This window comes from Hipposideros armiger, unplaced genomic scaffold (genome assembly GCF_001890085.2).
Source record: "Hipposideros armiger isolate ML-2016 unplaced genomic scaffold, ASM189008v1 scaffold_122, whole genome shotgun sequence".
In the NCBI taxonomy this organism is placed as follows: domain Eukaryota; kingdom Metazoa; phylum Chordata; class Mammalia; order Chiroptera; family Hipposideridae; genus Hipposideros; species Hipposideros armiger.
The window spans coordinates 905209-925843 of record NW_017731472.1 but is presented as its reverse complement, the minus strand read 5'-3'; the positions used below and the strand labels follow the sequence as shown (position 1 = coordinate 925843).

At 38.4% G+C, this 20635-nt stretch overlaps 1 protein-coding gene and 1 pseudogene across 3 annotated transcripts in view; one reads left to right on the top strand and one right to left on the bottom strand.

Moving 5' to 3' along the window:
• The window catches only part of GPBP1 (GC-rich promoter binding protein 1), a 79519-nt gene that overhangs the window by 28105 nt on the left and 30779 nt on the right, over window positions 1-20635 (bottom strand). For all 3 annotated transcript variants that reach the window (XM_019648227.1, XM_019648226.1, XM_019648229.1), the window contains exon 3: window positions 10215-10334. In XM_019648227.1, coding sequence (XP_019503772.1) covers window positions 10215-10277 — 63 coding nt within the window. In that variant the 5' untranslated portion in view covers window positions 10278-10334. The remainder of the gene's footprint in view (window positions 1-10214; window positions 10335-20635) is intronic.
• Window positions 874-1878, top strand: LOC109385711 (40S ribosomal protein S18 pseudogene; annotated as a pseudogene).

The window sequence follows — 20635 nt, the reverse complement described above, 5'->3', positions numbered from 1 at the left end:
ACCACACCAACCCTGGGTTGAGGAGCCAAAAGTAAAACAAAAAGCCTCCAAACCACCCATGCAATCCCCAAAGGGGTAGTCTTCCTCTCCACCCAGCACTTTCCCACATTCCAGCTAAAAATAATTTAATCTCCTGAAAGTTTAGATTGTAGCCTTGATATGCATTTACTAAACTCCTTAGTTTGAATCCTCATAACAGAAAAAGGTACTTCAGTGCCTCCATTTGACTGACAGAGCTTGAAGAAAATTCAGTAGTTGGAACGGGAAATAAATTGATCTTACAGGTGGGGTCTTTAAGCCAATTCAGTGTACTGTTGTGTTTTACATTTGGTACTAATGTTAAATGCTTATGCTGGAAATGCTCAAGATTCTCCCATTCAGGAAATGCCACAGGTAGACAGGTGAGTCCCGTCCCATCCCCTTCCAGGTGGTCTACCAAAAACAGTACAGGCTCCAAGAATAAAAGCTATCAGGGATGTAGCTGGAGACTTACTGGCTACAGGAGTATTCAGAGAGGCTACTTCCTAGTACATCAGTACCATCTGCCTGACAAATGCACCAAAAGCACTCTTTTTGACAAGGGAATGTGTCTCTTGCCATACTGCTGAGCTCTTATCAACAGTGAACTCAAACTAAGGACTAAACAAGAAAAGGGCCCACCAGGGCTCTCAATCAAATGGAAATAGTGTGTTCATGGGTGCAGCAGGCCTGGACCTAGGGACATAAGTGGTAACTACACCTTGGCGTAAACCTTATTCCCCTCTCATCCACGTGTAGCAAATGCTGTCTTAATAAGGCTCTCAAATCACAGAAGTTCCCCTAAATATCTGGGGCCTTATCCGCTGATAATTCAACTAAGTTAAAAGATGATGGTGTCCACTGGGTGGCAACAGTCATCAGGACCCAACAACTCTGAAAGACCAAATGGGTATGTGCCGGTCAGCACAATGGGGTAAAAGAAAAGCTGTGACCCTTGCCTTAGATATTCTTAACTAGACATTATGTGTATTTCTGACTCTTGGACTGTCACTAATAGCCTAGTCAACTTACCTATCACCTGAAAAACTACAGACTCACAGATTAAAGGACTTTATCTTTCACTCTTCCACAGGAGGGCCTACACGCCAGCACTAGGGCTGCCGCCATGTCTCTAGTGATCCCTGAGGAGTCCCAGCACATTTTGCAAGTGCTCAACACCAATAATGATGGATGGCGGAAAACAGCCTTTGCCATCACTGCAATTAAGGGTGTGGGGTGAAGATATGCTCATGTGGTGTTGAGGAAAGCAGACATTGACCTCACCAAGGGCAGGAGAGCGCACTGAGGATGAGGTGGAACGTGTGATCACCATTATGCAAAATCCACACCTGTAAAAGATCCCAAACTGGTTCTTGAACAGACAGAGAACATGAAGGATGGAAAATACAGCCAAGTCCTGGTCAATGGTCTGGACAACAAGCTCCATGAATACCTGGTGCAACTGAAGAAAATTCGAGCCCACAGAGGGCTGCGCCACTTCTAGGGACTTCATGTTCAAGGCCAGCACACCAAGACCACCGGCCACAGAGACCTGGCTGTAGTGGGTGTGTCTAAGAAGAAATAAATCTGCAGGCACTGTCTGTTAATAAATAGTTTATACACCAGCCCCCTCAGCCCCCCCCAAAAAAAACTTTATTTTTCTGATGCGGAAGCCATCACTGCATGCTAATTTGTGACTCCTGCCAAAAGTTGGTCCATTTGTCTCACAGTGAAGGAGGCCATAATATACAAAGGGAACTGTATCAAACCTCTGACCACTTCCTAGAATGATCAATGGTATCTCATCACTCTTTGAACTTTTTAGGTTACAGTGTTGTTGAAGTCTGATTGGCTAACTCCGTTTACACTATTGTGACCCTTAAAATTAGTCCATGTATGGTGTTTTTGGCGTTCCAGGTCACTAACCGTCCAATAACAATCACTCTTCTGTCAAAAAGGAAACCACAATGGACCAATATTCAAAGTACTCAACGGATAGATACTCTGTACTCCCTACTGTTCACAGGCACCCGGTACTGTCAAGCATTCGAACAGTCTTCCCAAAATTCAACACAAAACAATCTATAACTCTGTCCCTCATCTCTTCACACACCTTAGCAAAACAGTTTGGTCAATGTATGCAGCATAGCTAAAAAGAGATCATCTCCTCAGTCACTGCCTGGGTAGTAATCCGGGTAAAAGAAGTAAAGAGATATGAGACTATTTAAACTTATTTTTAAAAGTAAGGATTATGCCCTGATTATCTCTGGACATGATGTTCTTTTCCTAAGAGTAAACACAGGCCAGGTCTACCCTCAGGGTGAGCCTGGATGGAAAGGAACCTAAGGAATTCAAATAATCTGGTTTGGCCACCCAGATTCTCTTGTTGGACATGCTCCTAGATCTGTAGACCATGACCAATTTGCTTGCGTACACTTCTCATTAAGTCTCCCCTACAGTGTCCATCGTGGACCAAGATGAGGACTATAATGGTTCTCTGCAAATTATATATATAAATGCCCTTGTCCTACTCACATCCAACTCCTCTGGATAAAATAATCTGGGTACAAGTAGGGAGCTTTTTTTAAAAAAGTGAAATCAGAGTTATGGTTGATCTCATGGCTGTAAAGGGAGGGCAAAATCCCCACCACTTGGAATGGACACATCTTTGACCCCAGAGGGTACAGGAAGAAAGAAGAATTCATGTTCCCTCTACTCCCTGGAACCAGCACCACTACCTGAATCAAACAGCAGCTAGAAATAATACTCTGACCCACTGCTACACCTGTCTTCCTCATCCATATGCTTTAGAATCAAAAAAGTTCATGTGGCCACCAACAGTCCTTAACTATTCTGCTGCGCCTGATTTCAGCAGCAGTTCCTGAACATGAATGCATAAAAACACTCAGACCGGGACAAATCTGTTTCATCCTGACTGATAAAAATTCATGATTCTCCTAACACTTTGAATGCTCTTAGGGTATGCCATGTATGGCAACTGAGGTTGTGTAACTAATGGTGATGCTACTGTCTGTTTCTTAACCAAACTAACATTAATTAATAGTAATCCAAATCAAGTTTAACAACAGATCCCAAACTGAAATGATCTGTGTTCCTTTCAGGTGGTATGTTTGCATTGGGAGAAAATAAGCCACAGTATGTCTTTTACTGAGAATATGGACACTTTTTGGCCCACTGCCCCTATGATGGCAAGTAATGACATCAAAAATCAGGTCAGTTTAAACTCCTTTGAGTGCATCTTAATGGAAAATAGAGTGGCCTTAGACCATATACTAACTGGCTGAAAAAAAATCATCTACTGATCCCCCTTAAAACTTATTTACAACACATTTGGCTGAACCCTGGCCTCACCTTGCTGCTTGGGTTGTTGATAGCAGCCTTAATTAAATACTATTAAGACAAATTAAATGGATTTGCTTTTAGCCTCTGTTAGATTAATCAGAACGTCTAACAGAGTGGTACAGTCACGTGAAAATTAAAGTTTGGCCAAGAACACGTAAGGCTGATGGGCAGATTGTTGGGACAGGCAATCTACCATGGGCCTGAGGATCCCTGAACGTTATTTGTGTGCCAAGAATACAAGGTCTTGACTGCTCTTTGTATAGCCCATTTCTAAGGGTTATGTTTGCAGCAAGCAACATTAGGAATAAGTAACATCCTTCTCCAGGACAAAGAGCTAGCTTATTATAAATGTGGTAATTCCCCACTCAATGCAAGGGTAGCATCTACCTGGGCCCCTCCATGTCAATTCCCAAAGGTTTTAGGGGGCATGAAGAATCAGTGCCAACACCATGCTTATGGCTGTGCTCTGTGTAAAGAAGTTCTTTGTCTCTGACTCAGGAATCTCATGTCTTGTACCAACATCACAAAACAGTAACAGACTAGTTTATTAGCTTGCAAGTAGGATAAAAATCCCATACCCTTCACAGACTAACATAGAGCCAGTAGAGTAAAATGTGAATAAGAAACAGAACTGAAAAGGTAGAAAACTGATAGTATTTGTGAACAGGTGATTGTCCATTTTAAAAACCCAAAAGAGATTACAGATTAAGAATTAATCAAGGTTGAAAAAAAAAATTAATCAAGGTTGCTAGATATCATACTAACAAGACACAATATATCTGCAACAAACACTTAATAAAGCTTTTTAAAACAGCAACAAGTACTATAAGGTACCTGAATGCATCTAGTGAAATACATGCAAAACTGGGAAAATAAACTATGTAACTTTATTAAAAAATTTAAAAATAGCAAATATACACATACATATGTATTGTCTAAACCAGTATAAAAAGATATGCAACCCAAAAGAAGTAATAAACAAAGGATGTGAGCAGGTAATTCACAGAAATGTAACCCAATGTCCAAGAAACAGTGAGAATGCATTTTATAACAAAGATTGGCAAAAATGTTAAGATGGCAAGAGTATAAAGTGAAGAGAATAGTTATACACAGCATACAGGAGTATAACTCAGTACACCGAACAGAAGAGTTTGGCAATATCTAATCAAGTTCCAGCAACTTTTCTTCTAACTATAGGTTAGAGCCTTGCTATTCAAAGTTTGTTCTACAGACAAGCAAAATCAACATTACTTAGAAGGGTGTTAGGACAAGGGCTCCATCGGAGACCTACTGAAATCAGAATCTGCATTTTAACGAAATCCCCAGGTTATCTTACTACCTATTTAAGTTTGAAGAGCATTGGCCTAGAAAATTTTTATCCATGTGTACAAGGAGATATTACAAGAATAGTCAATGCAGTACTGTCTATAATAGTCAAAGTTATAAACCATCTAAATCTAAAATGAACAAATGAAATGTATAGAGGCACAAAGACAATGAATGTAAGATGCAGGCATACAAATGGTAATCATTTATATAAATGTTTTAAACATACAAAGTACTATTTGTTGACATTCACATGTCGTAGTAATATAAGAACATGAATTGAGACTACCTCTGGGGAAAAAAATGAAGACAAAAAAATCCCTCAATGTGAAAAGAGCTATCTATTACAAATCACTAAGAAATAGATTATATGAACAAGCAGTTCCTTAGAAGATGTTCCTAACTCAAAAATATGCTCAACCGTAATTAAGCAGTACAAATCAAAACAATAACGTACCATTATTCATCCACTTTGACAAAGATTAAAAAATATGAAAACACCCAGTATTGCCAAAACTAAAACAGCTGGCCCCTCATAAAATGTTGATGGGATTATAAATTGGTGCAACTTTTCTGGAGAGCTACTAGGCACCACTACCAAAATATACAAGCCTGCTGCCATTGATTCTACTGCTAGGGATCTACCTTTACAAATACATTCAAAAGATGCAAGACATTCCTGCAGCTTACTCCATTAATAGGTAATTAAATAAATTAGCCATGATGATCCACTCTTAAATAAAAGATTATATAGCCACTTAAAAGTTAGATCTCCATGTATTGACTATATAAAGATATTAGAGATGCCATCCTTGAAGAGAAAAAAGCAATTTCATTTGTTTATCCAAACCAGGTTAAAAATATATTCTACTGTATGCATAAAAGCATCCTGGTACTTCACTTCTGAAAATTAGTCTACTACCTAGTAATCAAGAGGGATATTAAAAGGATACATTTTAAAGTCAGGTAGATATGGATTCCATTCCTAGCTCTAGCACTTCGGGAAAAGTTACTCATCTCTCTCAACCTCAGTTCCCTCATCTAAATGGGGACAAATGGGGACAAAACCAGAGTATCTACCTCTTATGATTTTTGTTAGCCTTCATATAATGTGTTTTATATGACTGGTATGTAGTAATGTCTCAAGAAAAACAGATATTACAATGAGCAAGAAAGAGACCACCTTTACCCCTTTCCAACTCTTACACATTTTAAATATTTTTCTGGATTCTCTGGAATATCTGAATCAGTAACAAAAAACTACACAATAAACAGAAAGTTTCAATTAATTCAGCTACCAGCCTGACTGAACGTTCTGATCCTCTCTTGGCCTAAATAGTACACATTTTCAATTCAGGCTGACACTGCTTATACTATTGAAGGAAAGTTTGGGACAGTATTATTCATTGTTTTGTAAATGTCGCCCAAAAAAAAAAAATCAATAAAAAAAAAAAATCAGGGCCGGCCGAGTGGAGCGATGGTTAAGAACTGGCTTGGGATGCCAGAGGGCCCCGGTTCGGATCTCACGTATGAGGGCCAGTGACACCGCCCTCTACAGCTAAGATGCTTAACAACAGCTCAACCTGGAGCTGGGCTGCCGTGAGTCACCGGCAACAGCATAGGCTGCTGCAGCCCGTGGCAGTGGGTTGCCATGGGCTACCGTGTGTAGCCAGCAGCCAGCATGAGCGGCCAGCAGCCGCTGTGAGCGGCCGTCCAGAAGCTGGCGACTGATCTGCCTCGCCCGGAAAGAGCGCAATGATGGTGCCAACTTGGGCCAGTGATGCAACGTCCTCCACATCTAGACTAAAGAGCAAAGGGACAGCAACTTGTCTGTTCCCCTTCCCCCAATTCCCCAGTACTGTTCCCATCCCTCCAATTCCCCAATAAAAATCTTAAAAAAAAAAAAAAATCAAAAGCACTACTGCTACACTCCAGCCATAGAATTAACTACAGAATACTGAATAAAAATATGAAAATGAATTGAGTATAAAATCTCATAACATTATTTTTTATTTAAAGAGTAAAAATTCCCCTAATTTCTGTTTCTATTTCTTACCACCTCTTTAAATACCACACCTGTGATGTTCCTTCTTCAAACAACTACTTCAAACAACTGCTATGAAAGGACACCTCAGCCTGATTAAGGGAATCGTTTTATTGTACTTCCTACAGTAAGATGATGGGAAGAAGTATCTATAACAATGGGATTTCTAAAAAAGTATCTAAATTTTTCACGATCTACAACCATTTCTACTCAGTATTCCTTCAATAATAAAAATATTACTTTTCAAATTGTTGGTCAGGACCTATTAAAAGATGACGAAATTAGTAACTTGCATTTTTAACAGAATAAAAAAGAACAAAAGACCACAAAGAAAATATTAGCGTACTACAGGTATGTGACTTTTTAGTTATACCTAAGTGTATACCAAACATTACTTAAAATTTACAGCTTACTGGGTCCCAATAAGCATTTCAAAAGCCCTATGCCAGACATATAATCAATGCAATTTAAAATTTCACCACACGGTGGGGCTAAAATTCTAAATACACCTCAGAAAACTGAACTGTGTTTCTGAAAATATTTTTACACTTAATTCAAGTCCTCATGTCATCCCTTCAAACAACAAATAAATGAGACTTCCACTAAGTTGAAACAGAGAATGCCAACAGTATTTACTGTCTATTCCACTTATTCAATGATAAGATTAAAAAGGCTCTGGCAGAAAACAAGAAGTTAATTATACATGAGAATCCATGAACAGTGATTTTGAGATGAAAGGATAAGACAAAAAGTGTAAGAAAAGAAGTCATGTAATTAAAATTTATTTTTAAAAAGTCATTACTAGAAGTTGTATGTTTGTGTTTATAAAAACTACTTTGGGTAAGGGCTACAGTAAGTTTCAAATACTACTTACTAGTTAAAAGAGTTCAGGGGCGGTCGAGTGGCTCAGCTGGTTAAGAGCTCACGGGAGCACCAGCTCAGAGCAGCAGGCCTGCTGCTCGGATCCCACATTGAGGGCCAGTGACGCTCGCCCTCTACAGCTAAGACGGTGAACAACAGCTCAACCTGGAGCTGGGCTGCTGTGAGCTTCGTGAGTGGCTGGCAGCCAGTGTGAGCTACCGGGAGCCGCTGTGAGCTACTGAGAGCCGCTGTGAGCGGCCGACCAACGACCGGCGACCGATTGCCTCACCCGGGAAGAGCGCAATGATCATACCAACATGGGCCAGTGAAGCAACGTCCTCCACAACTAGACTGAAGAACAAGACAGCAATTTGTCTACCTGTCTGTTCCCCTTCCCCGATTCCCCAACGCTGCTAACCTCTCCCTAATTCCCCAATAAAATCTTTTAAAAAAAAAAAAGAGTTCAAATTGATACCATTTTCTGGAGGTCGTTTAGAATACATAAGAATTTAAAATAGGCAATACTGGGGCCGGCCGAGTGGCGCGATGGTTAAGAACTTGCTTGGGATGCCAGAGGGCCCTGGTTCGAATCCCACATATGAGGGCCAGTGACACTGCCCTCCACAGCTAAGATGCTGAACAGCTCAGCCTGGAGCTGGGCTGCCGTGAGTCGCCGGCAACAGCGTAGGCTGCAGCCCCTTTGGCAGTGGGTTGCCATGGGCTACCGTGTGTAGCCAGCAGCCAGCGTGAGCGGCCAGCAGCCGCAGTGAGCGGCCAGCAGCCGCAGTGAGCAGCCGTCCAGAAGCCGGCGAATGATCTGCCTCGCCCAGGAAGAGCGCAATGATGGCGCCAACTTGGGCCAGTAAAGTAATGTCTCCTCCACAACTAGACTGAAGAACAAAAGGACAGCAACTTGTCTGTTCCCCTTCCCCCAATTCCCAAGCACTGTTCCCATCCCCCAATTCCCCAATAAAAATCTTTAAATAAATAAATAAATAAATAAAATAAAATAGGCAATACTAATTTTCAAAAATCATCACCGTTCATGAGGGCCTAAATTCAGATGGAGAGTCAAGTTCTATAGAAAGGAGTAAGGACATCACCAAGCTTAACAGTCAATCTTCATGAACCTCAATCAGATTAACATTTGAATGAAGAATTATTCTCAAAGCTTTTCAATATTTTGTAACTAACTTTTCAGGTGCTGGTAATTTACTGATCTGCTTAAACATGAAAACAAATCTTATCAAGAAAATGAACGAAAAAGGAAATAAAGAAGTAGAAAATTCCTACATATCCAGGTTCTGAAATAATAAACCTGGAAAAAAATGAACCCACTGAAAGGATAGATGAGAGCAGCTGGGGGTAAAAAAATTTTTTAAATCAAATTTCAGAAACCTACACCTAACAGGAAAAGGGGCAAATAGAGTTTGTAACTAAGAAGTTACTTCATCTCATTAATCTCAGTAGCTTAATCAGTAGAAGTCTCCCCTAACAACTTCAAATCCCATTTTACAGTCTACAAAATGAAATGTCTAATCATTTTACGGGATGCCAAAAATGAGTCCTATGGAAAGAGTACAGAATAGGAGGAAGTGCATCCTGAATTCTAATCTAGGGCTCACACTAATTACATGACAACAGGCAAGTCAATTAACCTCCCAGAGAATCCATCTGTATAAAATGTCAGTTTACATGAGCATTAAAATCCATCTTCAAACATTAAAGTTCTATTGCGTAGAACTGTCACTCCAATGCAGCTTTAACAACATATTAAGGGTCAAATATATTATGATCTAACTATTCCTTATAAAGGAACAACTTTCCAAATTATAAGTGTTCCCATAAGAGTTGTTTTTAATAAACTGTTTTATAAAACTGCCTGTACCTTGATTAATAGAACTTGATTAAATAGGCAAGCAGACCCTCTCATAATTCCTTTTGAATTAAAATGGAAATAAGTGGAAGACAGCTATTAAGCCCAATAGATTGACTGTAAACAATTCCAAGGTCCCTCCCTCTTAGCACATCTTATAAGTAGATGACAATTCCAATGCCTAGCAAATCTTATAAACTATTGTGTTTTAGTACTTAAGTAAAATGAACATTTATTAAATTAGTGAGTCCTTATATGTAACAAAGGTGCAAAAGTACTCAATACTCCTGAAATTTTAGTAATGTACCATTTGAAGTCTTATGTATTATATGAAAAAGAAGTCTTCCAGTTATATAGTTCAAAAACCTCCAATTATTTAAAAAATTATCTATAGGAAAGTAAGTAAGGCAAGTTATCAGAAAAATAATACAGAAAAAAGTAGGATGCAAAAGTAATGTTCAGTGTATCTAATGGGTTTGAAATGAAAGTTATGTGGAACTTTGATTAGTACAAAAGACAACTCTGAAGTGAATGGTTTCATATGTTGATGGAAAACTGACTTTAAATAATAAAAACCAATAGATTAAATATAAACTTAGATGGTAATACAAAAATTACTTCTCTGCAAACAACATTAAGCCTTTACATTTTAACTACATTTGTGTAGAATGTGAACAAAAGAGGCTGACAGAAAGACAGGAAGAGAAAGATGCAAGAAAAGAATACCTTTGTTGATGATGGTGGTGTGGGAAAATTAAGCCAGGCTGGAGCAAAATCATGCTGCGCCATTTAGGTCCAGTCTCTCCGACTCAATGAAACAAGGCTTCAACACCTCATGGCAAGTCCCTGTCATATAAAAATGGAAGGAATTAGACCTGTAGCTCCTGACCAGAATTACCTTCTTATTCTATTATCTCCTTTTACGTGACAATGATCTTACTACTTTAAGATTCCCTTTATAATAAAATTCTAGAAAAAGCAAAAATAGTGACAGACACTGTATCAGTTGGAGTGGATGGAGGGCCTGTGGGGGAGGGGAATGACTGCAAAGGGAAGGAGGACATTTTCAAAGTAATGGGGTATTATCTACATTGTGGTTAATGGTTATACAAATCACATTTATCAGAACTCATCAAACTGGTACACTTAAAGGTGGCTAATTTTATTGTAAATAAAGTATAAATCAATAAAGCTTGTTTTTAAAAATTACAATGGTCTTATCACAAATAGAAGACAGACATCATCTATCTCCTAATGTCACACAATAGAAGCACAGAACACCATCTATGATATATTCTTACCCCCACCCCAATATGGAATCTGAAATCTGATCTAACTGCCAATTTGCAGGAAATTCAACCTAGAGAAACAATTTAAACATGAGGGAAGTAATCCACCAAATCCAGATCACAGAATATTCTACAGGTCAAATGATCTGGCTTCTTCAACAAATAAGTGGCTCTGAACAGGTAGATCAATCAAATACAATGTATGGACCTTATATAGATCCTTATTCAAACCAACCAACCCTTTAAAAATGAAAATTATGAAATAATCAAAAATTTCAACATAAACTGAATATTAAATGACATTAATAACATTAATCATTTTAGATGTGATAATGGTTAGTGTGGTAACGTTATATAAAAGATATGTGACGTTTTTACAATTAAATTGATACATATGGAATTCCCTTTAAAACAAACCAGGAAATACTAAATAGGTTTACAATTTGAAACAAGGTTGTCCACGTTTATAAATGTTGGTACAAGGAGGTGTATAAATACTCTGCTCTACTTAAACGTAAGTTGAAGATTTCCATAATTAAAAGGGTTTTGTTTTGTTTTTAATTACAATCATCACACAATAGATATCTTCAATATTTTAGAAACTACTGCTCTTCTGCACTCTAAATTTAACTTTTAGGGAGCCTATCTCAACTGCATCAATAATGTTTCATGTTGCCAGCCCATTCTAAACACAGTAAATTCAGGTTTTTTTTAAATAAGGCAGAAGCTAACTGGGCAGCTATACTCATTTCAACATAGAGCTTAGTCAATGAAGAAATCAAATTTTCTAAACATCAAAATGTCTAAGTTTACTAATAAATGTTTTATATTTATAATTGCATAATAATCTCAACAGTGAAAATTTTTTTTAAAAAATTTAAAATGATCAATACCACTGTTAATCTTCCTTTTTTAAGTCTTCTTTCAAAGCTAAGTGCTATGCCCACAATATTTTAAAGCCCTATCAATTTCCTAAAATACTTTAAAAATAGATTCTCAAGACATTCCAGAAATACTCTACTTCCACTACCTCAAACTGTGCTGGTCTATTAATAGAAAGGTTAACAGTGGCAAGATACATGAAACAGATACAAATATGAGTTAACTCACTATGGTAATAAAAATGTTTAAATGTTAAATGCTCATATGAGCTTGGGATACAAAAACACTGCCACAATTCAAAACACCTAACACAAATTCCAAGAAAACACTTATAAAACAAATGCAAGATTTTAAGATTGTACCTAATCAAAATGAACTATGTAAAAATTCGGGCATTCTGAACTAATTCTACTACCATCTTCTATTTTTGAAGTCTTCTGAAATAAAAATAAAATCTAAAGTGTTTTAGGATCTATGAAGGATTATCTATTTTGAGACATGAAGCTAAATGTCAAACTGCTTTGTGATGTGACAGATGTTACTTTTGCAATAACTTTTTGTTGAAACTCTTAAATTTATAGTTCCAATAACTTAATGGGAATGAAAGATTACTTTTATAGCATGTACCAAATGAAAATTCACAAGAGACTCTGTTACAGGTCTACTGAGCAGCACCCCCACAACTGAGAAACTTTTAAGGGTTCTTTCCTATAGAAATATTAAGTATAGAAATGTTAAGTCTCCTTCCTCCCTAGTTTCTTAGCCCCTGGCTTTGATTACTCTTCTCATCAGTCTGTGAATCCTAGGCTAAAGACTGCTCCTAGCCTGAATCCTAGAATTCTCCTATCTCCCTGCTTCTTGATTCTTTGTAAATCAGTTTCTAAATCCTAAACAATGGAAGTCTCCTACCCCTGCACTTCAGATAACTACTTGAAAGTCTGTGACTTCCTAATATTCCCCAGGCCAGTAAACTAAATGCCAACGAATTCTGGGCCCAGACAACTGACACCTCCTGAATGACAGGCTGAATGGCCACAGACTTCATGGGAGCTAACAGATTTATTAATTAAAACCTATTTTTCCTCATTCAGGGATCTTGGGGATACAGAGGATACCCCAACAAGATTGCCAGTCACAACCAAAGAAGCCAACATGGTCTTCCAGGCGGTGCTTGAGACCCCTTCCTCTCATCTGAGATCAGCTAGGGCAAAGAGTTCCGTGAATCTCCCAATAGGCAGGGACAACTCCACGCCCCTGCCCAGCAGGAATCAGATACAGAAGAAGAGACCTCCAGTCCCTCAATTTCCCATAGAGATTTTATGGGGATTACCTCTCTCAAGGGGAAAACAAGGCAGGCAGTTAGAGGCAGGCACTGGGTCTCTTCATCCTGCATGTCCCACAGTGTGTGACCACCAAGGAGACATCCCCTCTACACCCAAAACTCCCCTCTGTATTGTTAATTACCTACTCCTGTGGGAAAACATGCGGGCACAAAACCCAACTCGATCAAACCAATCACTCCCACCTGCGCAGTACCGCTTGTCAAGCACAGGTGCCAATCAAGTGGTCCCACACTCAGGGGAACAGCCCATTCTAGAGAAAGGGGATAAAAACTCCAAGTCCTGGGAAGTCCGCTCTACTCTTTTTGACTGTTTCTTCCCTTTTTGAACCCCTTCCTCCCTTTTTTGAGCTTTCTGAGCCTCGCCTTTGTGCAAGGCCCACTCCAAACTCTTTGCAATGTAATTTCTCTTCTAATAATGGGTGGGCCCTTGAGCCATTTCTCTACTGCTCGGGCCTACTTCTACTTCTTTGAAATGTACTCTCTTCAAATAAACTACTTTTTCAGTACTTTACTCTGGCATCTCGTTCAATTCTTTGCTCAGAGTTGCCAAAGACCTGGACTTTGCGCCGAGAAGGGCCCACTCTCCGACAACAACTCCAGAGGTCTTAAATTAACCAATAATTTAAAGCCTATCATTTTAAACAGGGTCTCATCCAAAATGGTTAAGAAGTTATATACTAAAAATTCTCCCTGTGACGCAAACCACTAACATTATTCATTTCCTTGATGTCTTTATGAATTTTAAGTCCAGTCCTTAAAGAATAAAGTATGAATAGCTAATGGCAGAAGTGTTCATGTTCTGAGAAAAGGTAAAGAGCAAATACTAGTTAATATGGCATTTACCCCAACAAATGCGTGAAAGAATCAGGATATGACACCCCAAAATATGCCACTCTGACAAAAGAATAGTTTTGAGCTGAAGGCATGAGTTCCTGAAATCTCTTATCTACCTAAAAGCAGAGCCTCCCCTAAGAATTTATCAATCCCCTACCCTGGAGCAACTCTAATCTTCTCTTCTGGAAGACACAAAAAAATCAGCAAAACACCCAGACATTGCCACAAACTATCATCTTTCCCATCAATTCTCCTAAGGGTCCCTTTATCTATCTTTTCAAAAAGTCACTTGCTTTCCATTAAATTCCCTTTTCCCCGCCTCCCTCTCCCCTATGTAGTAAAGAGATCACAAATTCTAACCATCTTTGTGAGTTACTTATCTCTGGATACTCCCACATGTGAGCACATGTTAATAATAAACTTCTCTGTTTTCTCATTAAACTGTCTTTTGTCAGTCTAATTTATAGGGCCCCAGACAGAGAACCTAGGAGGGTGGAAGAAAAAAATTTTTTTTTACTCAACATGTGTAAAGGTAAATCTAAGTTTCAAAGGCTTCACCCTATTTATTTTCTTTTAATTGTACTTTGTGCCATCTTATTTCATTCCATCTTCCTTTCCCTAAATAAAGTTATGGACTGAACTGTGATCCCCTCCCCTCCAAATTCATATGTTGAAGTTGTAACCCCATACATCAGAATGTAACCCTATTTGAAGACAAGGTCTTTGAAAAGATGATTAACTTAAAGGAGGCTGTTAGGATGGGTCCCATTCCAACCCTATGTCCTTATAAAAGCAGGAAATTTGTGAGTTACACCACAGACAGTATCAAGAGGCAACAAGAGGGTGGCCATCTGCAAGTCAAGGAGGGAGGTCACTGAGGAAACCAACCCTGCTTACATCTTATTCTTGGGACTTCTTTCCAGCCTCCAGAACTATGAGAAAGTAAATTTGTTTAAGCCACCCAATTTGTGATGTTTTGTTGTGGCAGCCTTCACAAACTAATACTAATAGCCATGTTAGAAAGACACTAATTAAAAATGTTTATGTATTTCCTTTACACATATACCAACTGGTAAACACATACAGGAGATTACAACCAAAAATGGAGGGGGGTGCAAATCAGCAGTCCTATTAACACTCCAGGGATTCAAGCCTATTAGGAATCTTCCACCAGATTCTGTTACAAGGTCTAAAAGCCCCATGTGGAAATAGTGAGTCAAGATTTTTAAATTCTTCCATTATGAATACCCTAATTTCTCATCAGTCACCCAATTTACAACTTGTTCATGAATCCATGCCAGAAATCTCAACTATCGACAATGAAAATTCCCCAGGGGAAAGCTGGTTCTTAAAAAACCCTAATCTAAATTTAGTCTATTTTTTAATTGTACATGACTGACTATATATTTTTTAAAAATACAGATCTGTGATTAATTAAAAGTCCAAAATCTAGTTCTCTGGATTGAAAAATAATGCACTTTGGCAAAAAGTAAATAAATGGAATTTTTCCTATTTCTTCTACTATTTTACTTCTGAACCCACCAAATTTGTGCCAAATGCTTTCAATGAAAAACTTACTTAAATTGATGTTATCAGAATGAGCATCAAACTTACTATCTTTATAATGGTTTATATTTCAATAATTTAAGCTTTAAAAAATCACAAAGCCCTTCAAAAACACCTGAAATCAACCAAAAGCTAAGATATTCTCTAAATAGACGCAGAGTACCGGCTTCAGAGCCCAACATTCCGGGATTCAAATCAGTTCAGCAGGTTATTTATTAGGTTGGATGACCTTGGCAAAGTTAACATAGTTTCTTTTCTTCATTAAAATTGAGATTACTACTACTTACCTTTGCAAGATTCAACCTGAAAACTGTTAAAACAGCTACAAAAAGACAACTACTCTTTACTACATTCAAACCTTTGGATAAGGTTAAGTTTTTCAAATATTTAGTCAAACTACTAACATTCCTTAACAAAGAAGAACCAGAAGGAAGCTATTCAAATTCATCCTTAGTTCTCTTTATAGTAAACTTGTGGAATACTCCTTTAGTATAAGCTTATTTTAATATATTATAGAGTTCATTTAAAAAGTGGGTCTTCCTCTTCCCAATTCAGGCCTAAAGCCAACTATATTGGGCAGAGCAAAGAAGCCAAAGGATCCAGACTAGGTATCAAGATGGTAGTAGCCCAGCGCAGGATGTCAGCATCAAAGCTGGGTGAGCAAGGGCATCCATGCAGAGGGAAAGCCAGGGATGAGGCACTGGGAACAAAAGAGTGAGGAGGGCATCCATGCGGGGGAAAAAGGAAGCAGCTATAACAGGGAGTCAAGCGACTAAGCAGGAAGAGAAAGGTGTCCACATGGGGGAGGTGGCAGCAGCTACAATAGAAAACTGGTTATATATAGGGGAAATGATCAAATATATACATTTAGAATGATGGAAGCTAAGTTACACACTGTCAAAGGCAGTAACTAATAATGGAAAGGTTAAAAACTAGAGTGAATGCTGTGATATTGAGTTGGCATGATTAATGACTAATTCACAGTCATACTAACATTATTAATATACTAATTGTCATATATAACAAAAGTAAACATTTGTTTACGTATAAATTTTTTCCCTCCCCCCAGCTCTGCACTGGAGGCCCTAAGCACAGTGACAATTCAATAACAATAAGCATAATTAATATCTGGGTCTTGGCTTCTAAGATCCATTTTCCACTACAAGAAACCAGAGCTTTTTGAAAAACAGCTGATTCCAGGACTGGAAGAAGACAACAAAATAAACCTGAAGTATTTTATTGTAGCAAACAAGAAGTATCCAAATAATCACTAGAGAAATATCTTAAAGGACATAGAAACCAGCTTAAATAGGTTCCCATTGACCATATCAGGGACAATTTGAGCATTAGAAAAGACATGTGAAGGACATCAATGAAAATGATGAAATAGGGAATTCCACAAGCCTACATACCCCTCCCTCCATAGATATGCCAAAATATCAAGCAAAATCTATCAGTATCAACCTTGTCAGAACTCTGAATAAGTAAAAAGTTTACAGTAATCAAGCAAACTGTGGATGGAAAAGGGGCCACATGTGAAACCTGACAAGCTCAAAAGACTGAAAATAACCACAAAAGATGTTCTGAACATACAAATTCCTAACTAAAAGCTAGTCATGGCTGGTAGTCACATCCTTGGCCTGTAGCTTCCTTGATGACAAAGGTCAATCTTTGCCTTAAGTGAGCCTATCTGTTGTCTTTTTGCATCTAAATTAACATACCCCTGGAATGTCAGAGTCATCCCCTTTTTCCGGACCCCCCAGGGGGCACAACCCACAACACCAGAGCAGGAAACTACAAAATCCCTCATTGCTATCATGCTCCTCTAGCGCTATTAACTATCTTGTACCCACCAATGTAAAAAAAAATGGGTCTCTCCATTTTACTTTTTATCCAATCCCAGTGATATCCCGCTCTGCTTTCTGCCACCCTCTTAATCTACAACCAATGGATTTCACATAACCGTCCTCCTTTGATTCTAATGTATAAAATAATTCGCACAACGGCCATTTTCTGGAGCATTTTCTCAATCTGTTGAGACTGCTTCCCGGCAATTGTCGTCAGTTTGGCTCAAATAAACTCTTAGGAAGCTTTCTCTCAGGCTGGATGCTTTTTCGTCGAAAAAAACAAACTTTAAAACAGTAGGGAAGCTTTGTGGCATTTTTATTTGCCCTTGACCCACATCTCTCTGGCACAGAAGTCTTTAAAACCCAGTGTGGGACCTAGTCTCTGGTTCCAGAGTGGGCCAAGTGACCTTATTGTCACAGAATTATGTTTGTCTGTATAAACCTCTCTGTGGACTACCTGAGTAATAAGCTTCATCTGCCTTTGTTTTGCCTAACATGGAAGGAAAAGCTTCTATGCAGAGGGCATTCACTCAAAACAACCTCCTGCCTGGGACAAAGGTTCACATATCATTAAGCAATAGTACACCCAAAACCTGGGAGCAAAGTCTAGAAGAGATTTTCTTTGGGAAATTATTTCATTGCAAACAACTCCTTTATACCAAGGAATTGTAGAAAACCACACATATGTCCAGGGTAAGTGCATGCTCAGGGGGAAAAAAAAAAAAAAAGCCCTGTGAAGACCCCTAAGCTTTCACTTTTGTCTGATCTTTTAGGTTCTGCAAAAGCAAAAGTGAAGACTAAGATAAGAGTTATAAGCGGTGTGGCTGAACACTAAAGAAATGCCTCAACACAGGCCCAGTAGGCAAAGACTCGGGGAGCTCTTATTTTTTCTTTCACTTTATTTTTATTCATTTTTGGCAACAAACATGCATCTGCAACAAAACACTAGCTGAACACAGTAAAGATGGCTCTGTTCAAACAACCTGAGAGCAGCAATTCCATGAACTGAAATAAAGCTGCTACTATATTGCATTGAAATTACTTTCTGTAATTACTGAACCTCTAGTAAAGTCTAATTAAAGGCTGCAACCTGTCTTAGCTATGCTGTGAACACAACAGTAAGAGCTGGTTCTTTGCTTGGCTTGTGTGTGAAAGATTTGCAATCTTTACACAGGATAATATACTGATCCTGACGGTATTCAGACTTTTATATTTTGTTCACCATGAACTTTTTGCATTAATTTCTTTAAAATTTTTCATTAAAATATTATTATTCTCAAATAACAAGAAAAAAAAAAAAACACTAGGTGACCACAAGCTAAGGGTCAGAGAAAGCCCAAGATAAAGGATATAGACTTTACAAAAATAGTTCAGAAAAGTCAGAGTGAACCCACAACTACAACCTATAGCAAGCAACCATTAGGATGGCAGAAAAAATATTTGATTCCCAGAGTCTACAAATTACAATATTTAAAATGTTCAATTTTCTCCAAAAAAATTATAAAACATGCAAAAAAAAGTTTGACCAATCACAGGGGAAAATATCAGCAGAAACTGTTCCTGTTCAAGCACAGACATCAATTGTTTTAAACACAAAGAGCTAAAGGAAACCAAGAGAACAATGTTTCAACAAATAGAACATCAATAAAGAAATAGGAATTACAGAAAGGAACCAAAGAGAAATTCTGGAACCAAAGAGTACAATAACAGAAATGAAAATTTCAAGACAGTTTTAACAGCAGATTTGAGCCAGAGGAAGAATCAGAGAAGTTAAAGATAGGTCACTTACAGTCTGAAGAAAAAAAAAAAATCAAGAGCAGAAAAGACCTGTGGGACACCATCAAGCACACCAACATACATACACATAATGGATGTTCCAGAGAGAGAAAAGAGAAAAAGGCATAAAGAGTAATCTAAAGAAATAATGGCTAAACCCTTACCAAATTAGATAAAGACACAAACATACACATCCAAAAAGCTAACCAAACCCAGAAAGAAAAACACAAAAACATTCAAAGACATTATAATCAAATTCAAAAGCCAAATACAAGAAAATCTTCCAAGCAGCGAAAGAAGCAACTAGTGTGACATAAAAGGGATCCTCAATCAATATAACACACACTAAACAAAATGAAGGAAAATATTATTGTATGATCATCTCAACTGGTGCAGAAATGGCATTTGACAACTACCAAACACCCTTTTATGATATTAAAAAAAAAAATTCAACGAAGTAGAACAAAAGGGGACTTAACCTGATAAACAGCATCTATGAAAAAACCACAGATAACATAATACTCAGTGGTGAAACACCAAGTTTTGCCCTAAGACTAGAAACAAGATAAAAATACTTGCTTTCGGGCTGGCCGAGTGGCGCGTTGGTTAAGAGCTGGCTTAGGACGCCAGCTCTGAGCAGCAGGGCCCTGGTTCGGATCCCACATGAGGGACAGTGACACTGCGCCCTTTACAGCTAAGATAGTGAACAACAACTCGACCTGGAGCTGGGCTGCCGTGAGTTGCCAGCGACGGCGTAGGCTGCAGCCCCTGCTGCAGTGGGGTGCCATAAGCTACCATTAGTGGCCGGCAGCTAGCCTGAGTGGCCGGCAGCCGGTGTGAGCTGCCAAGAGCCGCCGTGAGCAGCCGTCCAGAGACTGGCGACCCATCTGCCTCACCCAGGAAGAGTGCAATGATAATACCAACATGGGCCAGTGAAGAGGCATCCTCCACAACTAGACTGAAGAACAAAAGGACAGCAACTTGTCTGTTCCCCTCCTACAATTTAAAAAAAAAACAAAACAAAAAAATCCTGATCAAAACAGTGTTGTGCTGGCATAAGGATATATATAAGCCAATGAAACAGAACTGCGAGTCCAGAAATAAAGTCATGTATATACAGCCAAATGGTTTCTAAGAATCTTATGAGGGAAAGAACCTTTCCAACAAGTGGTGCTGTGATAACGGAACCCTATTCACTCCATATACGGAAATAAACACAAAAATGGACCAAAGCCCTTAACTATAAAACTAAAACTATAAAACCATAAGGAAAAAAAAAAAAACAACAGAAGGCTTCATGATCTTGGATCTGGCTTGGATTTTCAGACATGATATTAAATGCATAAGTAGCAATAGAAAAAGGAAATTGGACTTCATGAAAACTTAATTCTGTGCAAAGGATATTCCCTAGAAAGTGAAAGACAACTAACAGAATAGGAAAGACTATTTGCAAATCATATCTGATAAGATCTAATATCTAGAATATATATATTGAAGAATACTCACAACTCAAGAACAGAATGACAACTCAATTTAAAAATAGGCAAAGGGGGCCAGCCGAGTGGCGCATTGGTTAAGAACTGGCTTCTGACGCCAGAGGGCCCCGGTTCA